The sequence below is a fragment of the Gadus morhua genome, chromosome 11 (genome assembly GCF_902167405.1).
Source record: "Gadus morhua chromosome 11, gadMor3.0, whole genome shotgun sequence".
NCBI lineage: Eukaryota > Metazoa > Chordata > Actinopteri > Gadiformes > Gadidae > Gadus > Gadus morhua.
In genome coordinates, this window is record NC_044058.1 from 9098062 (window position 1) to 9110561 (window position 12500).

The window sequence follows — 12500 nt, forward strand, 5'->3', positions numbered from 1 at the left end:
TGCTATGTGTACCAGTGTCCCCTATTATCTATCTTCTCTGCTCTCGTCACCTCCCCATCCTCTCATTCTCCCCTTCCATCCTCTGCACTTTCATCCTCCTCTCCCCTCCCCTACTCTTCCCCTCTCCTCTCTTCTCCTATATTCCTGTAATAATTACATTGAGGAGGAAGTGGTAGTGTTGTTGTAGATTTAATAGAATTAAAATGCCACATTAATGAAAAGTTAATTACATTGTTATAAGGCCGGAGGGAGTGTGTGTGTGTGTGTGTGTGTGTGTGTGTGTGTGTGTGTGTGTGTGTGTGTGTGTGTGTGTGTGTGTGTGTGTGTGTGTGTGTGTGTGTGTGTGTGTGTGTGTGTGTGTGTGTGTGTGTGTGTGTGTGTGTGTGTGTGTGGGGGGGGTGTTTTTTGTGTGTGTGATTAAATAGCTTTTGGACATTCCATAGAACGCATATTTGTGTCGGGAATATATGTGTTAAACTTAAATAAGACTAAGGCAAAACTTTTGTGTGCGTGTGTTTGCATGTGTGCATGCACGTTTGCAGTGTGTATGTAGGTGGGTGCGTGTGCCAGTGCATGCCTACTTGTGCGCTTGTCTATTGTGGGGTTGTGAGCAGGCACGTGTATGCATGTGCGTGTGTGTGCAAGAATGCTTGTGTGTTTTCGTTGGTGTGCATATTTGTGTATGTAATGCTGAAGAAGCATTTCTGGTGGAAGCAAAGATATAAGTGTCTAATCTGTATGTATTGCTGTTTGTACTTCCTCTTCCTGTATGTGTATGTATAAGTGTGTGTGTGTGGGGGGGGGGGGGGGGGGGGGGTTTAGCCAGGGTTGCATCCAGGGCTCAAGGCTAAATCTAACATATTAGATTAGTAACAAATGTTTTTGCGAACGTGTTTTATCGGCGTACACTTTTTCACCTTGTGGACAATTATTAATAAGCCTAGTTAGATCAGCAATGCTGTGAATGGAGATAGAGAGTGTTTTGCGCATAATAAAGCATTCATAAACAAGGAAATTCAGCTTCAGGGTAGCCAGATGAGACAGGGTGGACAGCAGACTCATCAAAATAGCCAAACAAATATTGACTATTGACTATTGACTACAACCGTAATATTGGAAATGTAATATGGTTCATGCTTCTCAGCTGCTAAGCTTGATCTTAGCTAACCTAACAGCTACCAAAACGTCTGTGTGTTATGACTATGATTCTAAGTAGGATAAAAAGAAAAAACTATGTGCGGTGTGTTATCTTGGTAGTTAACATTCTAATGAATCTGATAAATCATTTTAATTTCTGAGAAAAATACATTAATAATTCTGTGTGGAAGGCTTACTCTGTTATGAAATGTTGGCTTCAAGCAGAGTTGTACCTGGGGGCAGTGTGAGATTTCTGGCTGCTCTCTGCTCTGGAAACCTGTGATATGTACTTTAGGGAATCGTCACTGTAATTCATCCTGCATGCTCTAAATACAAAATATGCTTTTTAAACAGTCTAATGCATTCATTAATACAAAAAAAAGCTCTCTCTGTTCTCACTTTCCCTTTCAACCTCTCTCTAATTCTCTCTCAACCTCTCTTTCACACCCCTACTAGCTCTCTCTCACCTCTATTTCCAACTCTACCTCTCTTTCCCTCCCTCTCTCTCTCCCCCCAAAAAGCTCCCCCTCTCCCCTATTTCCCTCATTCTACGTCTCTCTATCTCTCTCTACCACTCTCTCTCTCCCCCCACTAGCTCTCACTCACCCCTAGCTCTCTCTCCCTCCCCCCATTTCTCTCTCTCTCCCTCTCTTTTGTCTCGCTCTCCCGCCTGCTCTCTTTCTGGCTCTCACTCACTGTCTGTCTGTCTGTCAGTCTCTCTCTCTGTCTGTCTCTCAGTCTGTCTGTCTCTCAGTCTGTCTGTCTCTCAGTCTGTCTGTCTCTCAGTCTGTCTGTCTGTCTGTCTGTCTGTCTGTCTGTCTGTCTGTCTGTCTGTCTGTCTGTCTGTCTGTCTGTCTGTCTGTCTGTCTGTCTGTCTCTCTCTCTCTCTCTCTCTCTCTCTCCCTCCATCCACCCTGATTAAACATTTAGCATCAGCCTCCCGTCTTGCTGGTGTTATCTGAAGGAGCCGTCGTTAGTGAGTTTCCGAGCGACAGTAATTGCAACCTTGAGGAAGTAATTAAGCGCGAGCCTTGTTGTTCTGCAGCAAGATAATGGCCCCATCAATCCCAGCAGGCCCTGCGCGCGCGGATGTGCATGTGTCTGCGTGTGTGTGCGTGCTTTTTGTGTGTCAATGTCCTTGTGTGCGTGTGTGTATGTATGTGTTTGTGTGTTTTTATGCTTGTGTGTGTGAGCACTTCTGTGTGTGTTTTTATGTGAGGTGTTTAGCACACACTGGTCGGTTAATGGAGGGTGTTTTTCATGGGGATGTACAAAGAGGTTTGTGTTTGTGTTTGTCTAGCTCATTATGAAATGATATCCTTGGAGCGTCAAACCATGGTGCAGATATTTCACAATGGCAGCTTTGTGTTCCTCCACTTTAACTGAGAATACGAGAGATGGAATTATGCAGATGTAGGTGTGTGTGTGTGTGTGTGTGTGTGTGTGTGTGTGTGTGTGTGTGTGTGTGTGTGTGTGTGTGTGTGTGTGTGTGTGTGTGTGTGTGTGTGTGTGTGTGTGTGTGTGTGTGTGTGTGTTTGTGTGTGTGCGCATGTGCGTGTTTGTGTGCTTTCAGGCATAAAGGAGAGAGGCAAAAAGTTAGAGAAAAAAAAAAGATTATTCTGAGAAACATCTGAGAGCTTTTCGATGTCACACGTATACACCTCATGTCTTTTTTGATCGCAACACTCTTATAGCTATCCATCTGTCGCTCCCCTCCCTCTCTCTCTTTCTCATTCTAGCGCGCTCTCTCTCTCTTTCTCTCCCTCTCTCTCTCTCTCTCTCTCTCTCTCTCTCTCTCTCTCTCTCTCTCTCTCTCTCTCTCTCTCTCTCTCTCTCTCTCTCTCTCTCTCTCTTTTTTCTCTTTCTTGTATGTTTGAAGCTTTTAGTGAATGTCCATAAGGAGCCTGTTGTCCATCCTCTGTTAGGATTTATGTTGCTCGTTCTAAGAGAGTCTGTTACACAGACCTGTGAGGCGGGGGGGGGGGGGGGGGGGGGGGTTTCACCAGATATACTGCTCGAAAACACTCTGTCCGCACAGATCTGGTCACCACAGCCAGCCAAAACATCAGGCTCAGACTGGGACCTCAGATCAGACTGGGACCTCTGCCAGCTCCCAAAAGTTAAAAAAAAAACCACTTTGAATTGTCTTTCATTTCCATTTGGTGGGGTTATGCCCTTGTGCCTATGCCTGTGCCTTTGTGTGTGTGTGTGTGTGGGGGGGGGGGGGGAGGTGAGTGATTGAGAGAGTGAGTGAGTATGTGTGATTAATATAGGAGCATGTTTGTGAATCCATCAATGTTTTTCTAACCACTTAGTGTTCTGTCACGTGCGGACGCGTGTTCTGTGTATGAGTTTGTGCTTGATTCTGTGTGTGTGTGTGTGCTTGTTAATGTGTATGTGTGTGTGGGGGGGGGGGGGTATGCATGTTTGCATGCAGAAATTTTTAGTAAGTGTGTTTGTGTGTGTGTTTGTGTGTGTGTCTGTGTGTGTGTTTATGTGTTTGACTGTTGCCGCATGGTGAGGGTTGAGTGATTTCAGTGAACCGTAGAAAATGTGCTCCGTCTCTGACAGAGGTCAAAGCACTGTGTAGCCCCCAGGACAGACAGGACAGAGACCTTGAACACACCCACACATGCCCAAACACAAACACACACTGACACACACTCACACATGGAGCAGAAGGCAGTGCTGGATACAGTCCAGGGAACACAGGTCTTAAAAGCTCTGCTGCTGTGGATCCTTGTCAGAGGTCACCATGTTGCACTGTAATGCACTTACACACACACTTACAGTTACACACACACACACCTCACAAACACATACACACACACACACACACACACACACACACACACACACACACACACACACACACACACACACACCGACACCGACACACACACACACACACACACACACACACACACACACACACACACACACACACATCACACACCTCACACACACACACACACATATGCACACTACCACAAACTCATAGATGCACACTCTTATACAGACCACATCCAAATGCACTCTTCTTTACGCAACCATATAAACACACGCACACACACACACACACACACACACACACACAAACACACATAAACACAAACACACCCACACACACAAACACACACCACTAACTACCCAGTGTTCAGATATCTCCATAAAAGGAGTTGCCCTAAAGGTTGAGTTCTTGGACAACGGCTGTTTTGAAATGTGGCTGTGTACACTGCAGTGTCATTTTAGTTAAACTTTGCTTTCAAGCGTTAGTTTTTATGCAGTATTTGATGCGTCTGGGAAAAGGATTATAGGAGTCTAGAGCTCACTGTGAATTTTTCTCTCCTTATTTGGGAATGACGAATTCTGACATAAACTCCGACCTTTCAGACAAGCATCAAACGCGGTGCTTCATGTAAACAATACCAAATGTAGACACGTAGCCCCTGCTTCCACTGTTGGAGACGTGTTGATTATGTGCTCTCACCAAAGGGGCAGTCTCTTGCAGGGAGATTAGCATTTTTATTGAGGGTGAGTTGAGATTTCATCAGTGAGGTTGTCAAGGATTTCAGAACATACTTTCTCCATCTGATTTCTGTTCTCCTCTGCCTAAAAAGAATAGCATACCGGTACACACTGACAGATACGCACTCACACAAACACACACACACATACTCAAATACCAACAATCCCACCTAAAGAAACCAACCAATAAACACAACCGCACCAACAAATACACAAAGAAATGCCAGAATACAATCACACACACACCCATAAACAAAGTACATACAATACAACTGTCATGCATAATGACACATAAACAGACACACTCAACCCCCACCAAAACCCCACACTGGACCCCCCCCCCATCAAACCTCAGCAGAATCAATCAGAACATGTCTTAACCAGAACGTTTCTCTTGTGTGTGTGTGCCTATGTGTGTGTGTGTGTGCATGTGTGTGTGTGTGTGCGTGTGCGTGTGCGTGTGCGTGTGCGTGTGCGTGTGTGTGTGTGTGCGCGCGTGCGTGCGTGCGTGTGCGTGTGCGCGCGTTGTCCTCCTCCCCCAGACCATCAAGGCGACCTCCCCCCTCGGTGACCCCCGGGTGACCTATAACCTGGAGGAGGGTCAGGTGCCGGAGACCAACATGCCCGTGCGCTTCTACATCAAGCCCAACCGCGCCGACGGCTCGGCCTCCATCCTGGTGGCGGAGAACCTGGACTACGAGAGCAACCGCTTCTTCGCCCTGAGGGTCCGCGTGCAGAACGTGGCGGCCGTGCCCCTGGCCTCCTTCACCACCGTCTACGTCAACGTGACCGGTGAGTCCGGGCCGCCAACTCCACCGGCCGGGCCGTCCATCTGTCTATCTCTCCACCTGTACGTCTGTCTGTCTCTCTTGCTATCAGGCTTCGTCCTTGTCCATGTGTTTGTCTGGCTGGCTGTCTGTCTGTCTGACTGTTAAACTGAATAGATGAAGAGATTTTCGAACCGCCTGTCCATCTGTCTTCTCGTCTGTCTGCCTCTCTTGCTATCAGGCCTTGTCCCTGTCTGTCTGTCTGTCTGTCTGTCTGTCTGTCTGTCTGTCTGTCTGTCTGTCTGTCTGTCTGTCTGTCTGTCTGTCTGTCTGTCTGTCTGTCTGTCTGTCTGTCTGTCTGTCTGTCCGACTGTTAAACTCAATAGATTAATCGATGTTTTATCGGCCTGTTATCTGTCTGTTCGTCTGTTTTGATGTTTCTTTGAACATCCCATCGACTGTGTAAAGGTACATCCTCATCAACCCAAGTGTTTATCCACCACCATGAGAAGTACCAGGATTGTATACGGTCGACTCCCTATAGCAGGCGAAGCAAGCGACTGAGGGATACAAAGTGTGAGGGAGATGAAGGGGGAGGGAGATGAAGGAGGAGGGAGATGAAGAGGGAGGGAGACAGTAAACCTGGTCCTTAATGAGCGGGGGAAATGTCACCGGTCTGCTAGCTCGTGACAGTAAACAACTAGCGGTTAGCTTAACAACTAGCCCCACCCTGCCTTGCTGAGGGGGCGCATCGTGTTCCCATTGAGCTCAATCCGGTATTAGGGGTGGGGTGCACAGGAGGCGCTGTTCTGATTGGTTAAGAACAAACCCATTTGGTGCTGTATAATTGGTCTCTCCTCCATCACAACAGAAAAGTTTTTCTTGCCAAAACCAAACTTGACTTTCGTTCCTCTCTCTTCTCTCCCTTCTCCACGGCCAGACGTGAACGACAACGTCCCCTTCTTCCTGTCCTCTACGTACGAGGCCACGGTGGCCGAGGGCGCTGAGGCGGGCGCCGCCGTGGTCCAGGTGTCGGCCACCGACCTGGACTCTGGCCTGCACGGCATGGTGAGAACCCCCCCCCCCCCCCCGCAGACAGGTAGACAAGTAGAGAGACAGACAGGTACAGAGACTCACTGTCGGAGAGACCCACGGAGAGTAGACAATAGAGAGAGGTAGAGAATGATGGAGAAACAGGAAGATCAAAAGAGGGATAGGCAGGTATGAGTCAGAAAGGTTGAGCGATAGAGAGACCGACGGGTGGAGCGACAGGGACACAGACAGACATGTAGCAAGACAGAGAGACGGACAAACGGACTGCATATACAGACACCACATGGACGACCACAGAGACCGACGCATGGAAAGACAGACCGACAGAAAGAGCCCGAGACAGGCATGAAGACTGAGATTCGGCTCAACACACAGACCGGTTCAGCATCGACCGCCACACAGTGTGTTCTCCGTCCTGGCGGTGAGCCCCCCGGGTGTGACGGGTCTCCCTCACACACCCCGCCTGCCCCCACTCCAGATCAGCTACGCGATCCTGAAGGACGAGAGCGGGGACTCCCAGTACTTCAGCATCAACTCGTACACGGGGGTGGTCCACACGCGCGCCTCCTTCGACCGCGAGCAGAAGGGCTCGTACCTGATCGAGGTCCAGTCCCAGGACGGCTCCGAGTCCGCCCGCTCGGGGCAGCAGGGCCAGCCCAACACTGGTGGGTACACACACACACACACACACACACACACACACACATGCACGCATGCATGGCAGCACGCACGCAACCACATGCACACACATACACACATGCATACACACATATGGACGCACGCGTGCGAGTACACACACGCGCAAACACATTGACACATGCACACACACACGCAAGCACGCACACATGCACGCCCACACACACACACAGACACACAGGCATTAATTTCACCATAACTTCCTCTTTAACACAGTAAGCACATGAAGAATTAGATTGGATACATTGGAAACACATGCACATACACAAGGACATGTAAACACACATTCACACACACACACACACACACACACACACACACACCATACAGACGCATAGAAACCACACACCACGCAAAAAACCCACACACACGCCTCACTCCCACACACTTTACCCACACACACTTAACCCTCCCATACTCACACACTCTGACACACCATTAAGGACGTGGATCCCCAGACAGTTAGAGGCGGTCTTTCATGTCTCGGGTTATCTGCCCCGGCCACGCCCTCCACCATCTCCATTCATTAACTCACTGTTAGCACCGTTAGCTAATGGCGCACGCTGCTAATGGTCCATGCTAATTGCTTATCAAGGTTCTGGGTCAATAACGGCCCACCATATCCATAGAGCTTTAGCCCCATATCACCATACCTCATGTTGCAGGCCCACTGGAGATGAGGTATGATGTCACACATGCTAGGATGCTAGGCTAGGAGAAGCCAGTTCCATCTCACCTTGGCCATTTGTAATGTATTCAGGTTTAACGAGCCGCCCTATGTTACAGCTATGAGGAGTTTAAAAATATTCTCTGCTATAAATCTGGCATAGGCTCCTCTCTATGATGTCCATAGGTGATTTTTCCGGAAGTGTTTTCCATAAATGGATTGAAATGGTAGTCTATTTCCAAGTACTCCCTGGTTGTATATGCTGGCGTAAAGTTTCAGTTCCAGTTTGGTCCACAGGATTTCTATGGCACTGGTCTACATTTGATGAGTTCATGAGGTTTAATATAATTGTGTAGTGGCCCAAGGCCTGGGCGTTTCGTTGCCTTTAACCTGGCTCGTTCTATATACTCAGATCACACTAATACTAAATCACAGTTCTGTCCATCGTTGACATGAGTTAATCTCCTTAGGGGTGCCTTCAAGCCCTTTGAGTCTTCTAGTCGCAGCACCTTCCATCTTCATCATGAGATGACGAGCCATCTCCTCTCCGGTCCTCAGACGAACACTCTGTGAACACAGTGACTGCAGACGTTTAGATCTCCTCGTCCCATAACCCGATCCTCCATCTCCTCCTCCTCGCTCAGACACGGCTTATGTGAGGATCTTTGTGGCTGACGTGAACGACAACGCCCCGGCCTTCGACCAATCGGTGTACGAGGTCAGCGTGGAGGAGGACCAGGAGGTTGGCTTCGTGCTCATCACCGTGACGGCCAACGACGAAGATGAAGGTGAGAACCCGTCCGGCGGCCTCCAGGCTCCTTGGTGGACCGCCCTCGCATCAAACGTGTCGTTTACATGGCTCGCAATATGTGTTTGTGTCCCTTGCCAGGTTTTAGTAGTTGATAAGATGATCTGGGATTGGACAGGCCGCGAGGCAGGAAGTAGTGGAGCGCCTCGCTCAGAGAGGCCCCAGGCTCGAGACACATGGGATTTAACCAGAATATTGGACTGGGAATCGAAAACTTCAGCTATGATACGGATCGATCTACACGTACACAGGAAACAGTTTAAAGAATTATTAGAAATCCCCTCAACTAATGCAATTTATTTACATATGGTTGGTCCTGTAAAGGCCTTGCCGCTGATACTAACCAGCATCATCTGTCCTTCAGCTTTTTTTGAGTGGCTGATTGGTCCTCATGACATGCTGACACCAAACCTCAACCTTAAGCTTCTTAGGAAGGAGCCCTTGACGACTCATTCAGAATGAAAACATTAAAATTTCAGAAACCACTTTAATAAAGTATCATCCTAACCATGCCTCCCCCCCCCCCCCCCCCCCCCCCCCACATCGTTCCCGGTCCTCTCTTGTCGTTCCCGGTCCTCTCTTGTCGTTCCCGGTCCTAACCGTCGCTCCGCCGCGTTAGCTTGCCGCTGCTCTCCCTCCTGGGCGTCGCTGCTCGTTACCTTGGTGTTGTGGCCGTTTGAGGTTGAGCTTATGTTTGTCCCTCTTTTCCCGCCGCCGCCGCTGAAACAAGCACATAAATAACTAGATTCACGGACGGAAAAAAACATCAAGGAGTGAGGCAAAGCAGGAGCAGCTCAGCTCGGCGGAACAACAGCCGAGCTGAGCGTGTCGCTCTCCTAATAACACTGTTATGGTGGAGCAGACCTGCATCAGAGGAACATGACAGAGGAGCACACACACACACACACACACACACACACACACACACACACACACACACACACACACACACACACACACACACACACACACACACACTAGAGACACACAAACACACACGCACACCAAAAACACACAGCAACACACACACGCACACACATACCCACACACATGCACATGCACACACAGGTATTCAGTTTGAAGCCTGGCTTAGCAACGGTAAAAACAGTCCCTAAGATAGCCGCTCATTGAGAAGGCGAAGGGCCAACAACAAGGATTAAAGTCTCCTGTGATCCTCCTCGTATCCTCCTTGTGTGTGTGTGTGTGTGTGCGTGCCCGCATGCTTGTGTTTGTGCCTGTGTGTGTGTTGCTTCTGTTGTTGTTGAACACATCTGGGTTTGGTTCCGCACTGATCCCCCCGACCTGCTACGTCGGGGTTCTTGGGAGAGACATGGTGGCAGACCCACACACAACACCGAGTTAAGAAGCGCTACGGTGGCAACCCAGATTACCCCCCCCCCCCTCCCCCCCACACACACACCCCCCCCGGAGCCTCTCTTCAGGGGCCTGCAGGGTGATTAGACCAAGGACCCTCTGCCCAGACAGGGCAAGGAGGGAGAGGTGGCATGCAGGCAGATAGGTGGCAGGCTAACGTACCGGCAGACAGACAGGTTGGCTGACACACTACGACAGTTTCACAGACAGACAGAAAGAAAGAGTAAGATGGAAAAAACCGACTCATAAGCATGTCTGATGTTACACGGAGAGAAACAGAAGGTCAGACAGGCGGATAGGCAGAAAGCCAGAGTCAGGAAGACATGCTGTGTGTAATCACTTGGTCCTTGGTGTGTGTGTGTGTGTGTGTGTGTGTGTGTGTGTGTGTGTGTGTGTGTGTGTGTGTGTGTGTGTGTGTGTGTGTGTGTGTGTGTGTGTGTGTGTGTGTGTGTGTGTGTGTGTGTGTGTGTGTGTGTGTGTGGATGATCTGCCTCAGAGCTTGGGATTAGTGGCAAAACACAAGACATGATCCGACTAAGCACTGCAACACGGCTGACTCAGCACATCCAGCCTGATCAGAGGTGTGTGTGTGTGTGTGTGTGTATGTGTGTGTGTGTGTGTGTGTGTGTGTGTGTGTGTGTGTGTGTGTGTGTGTGTGTGTGTGTGTGTGTGTGTGTGTGTGTGTGTGTGTGTGTGTGTGTGTGTGCAGGGTGCATGTGAGTGCAACATAATGTGTGCATACATGAGCTTGTAAGTAAAAAAGGAAGAAACAGACAACTGTTTATTATTTATTGTTATTTTATTTATTTATAATTTAATCCTGACGAGAAGATGTGTGATCGAAGACATAAAGATGAAATAGCATTAGATATCATATCAAATGTAAAAAGCCCAGAAAGTCATTCTGCTCCTGTAATTGTCATTAAACCTTAATGTAGCTCAGATTAAATGGTGCACAGGTTCCCTTTAATCCTGTGAACCGAGATTCAATCCATGCATTCACATCATGTATGGGAAGGTTGACTTGATCTGAAGTCCCATTAAAAAGTTCAAGCCTGCCATCCTGGTACTTCCTGACCAAACTTTCTAGAATTATTAGTTGTTTTACTTGTTTTGAAGAGCCAGTGAAACCCAAAACGTTTTTTGGTTTTAAACAAGGTAATATGTCTTATATGATTTTCAACATAGTGAGCAGTGAAATAAAACCCAAATTTAGAAAAATAATATCCGAAAGTAATATCCTAAAGTATGTTTTTGCCATTTTCTCCAAAAAACTAATTTCACTCTTTCGTTCCGCTCAGTTTATTTCATGTCCACGACGGAGTGAGTGTTTGGCTTCCCGGGCACATAGTATATCGCTACGGTGTATGTGGACTGTGAAGCTCTTTCTGAGCATTGATATATTTAATGTCAGTGTCCGATGTGGGTGAGGCTACAAGGACACCGATAGTACAAATCTATGGTGTATGGCGCATTTCATATACAATGTAGCTCATTATAACGCTTATAAACAACAATGGTACCAAAAAAGTATCACAAATTGGGCGTGGGTCGTAACCATGGGGATAACATGCCCCCCTCCTTCCGAGAACTCTCAGCCGAAAACACATTATTTTAAATCTCAATGTTAAAGTTCCAGCAGAAACAGTGGACTGGCTCTTTAATGGATCAAATCAAACCAAGATGGTGGCTTGGAATGTGTGTGACATCATGTGAATCCCTGCCACAGGCTTAACTGTGGAGCACCAGAGGAATCAAACCTTCCGCCAGAACCAAACGCTCCCTATAACCTCCTTCTACCAAAACACCACTTCCTCCAAGACCCCTCATCCTCCTCCTCCACTTCCTCTAAGATGATTAGCTGCCACAGGGATTTTGTCGCCAGGTGTGTGTTCAGTCAGCTGTGATGTGTGTGTTTTTGTGTGTGGGTATGTGTGGGTGTGGGTGTGTGTGATGGTGATGGTGGGGTGTGTGTGTGTGTGTGTGTGTGTGTGTGTGTGTGTGTGTGTGTGTGTGTGTGTGTGTGTGTGTGTGTGTGTGTGTGTGTGTGTGTGTGTGTGTGTGTGTGTGTGTGTGTGTGTGTGTTTGTGAAAGAGGCTGAGGGAGACAGAGGGAATGTATATGTGGGCTGCAGAAGTGTAAATGTTGGAGTGCATGTGGTAACGTTTGCTTGCAGGAACACTTGTGTTTGCATGTTTATGTTTCTGTGTCTGTGTGTGTGTTTGTATCTGTGTGTTTGTATCCGTGTGTGTGTGTGTGTGTGTGTGTGTGTGTGTGTGTGTGTGTGTATCTGTATCTCTGTTTGTGTGTGTGTGTGTGTGTGTGTGTGTGTGTGTGTGTGTGTGTGTGTGTGTGTGTGTGTGTGTGTGTGTGTGTGTGTGTGTGTGTGTGTGTGTGTGTGGTGGAAAGTGTGCATGTGTGCGTGATGTGGGTGGTTAAAAATGTGCCGAACGAAGTCACTTTGGTAATG

The 12500-nt window shown here is 48.1% G+C and overlaps 1 protein-coding gene across 1 annotated transcript in view; it reads left to right on the forward strand.

Annotated features, from left to right (window-relative positions):
• Positions 1–12500, forward strand: part of si:dkey-22o22.2 (neural-cadherin) — a 114585-nt gene that overhangs the window by 71737 nt on the left and 30348 nt on the right. Inside the window, exons 13-16 of the mRNA XM_030371237.1 lie at positions 5208–5457; positions 6373–6500; positions 6964–7150; positions 8493–8636. Of these exons, the coding sequence (XP_030227097.1) occupies positions 5208–5457; positions 6373–6500; positions 6964–7150; positions 8493–8636 (709 nt within the window). The remainder of the gene's footprint in view (positions 1–5207; positions 5458–6372; positions 6501–6963; positions 7151–8492; positions 8637–12500) is intronic.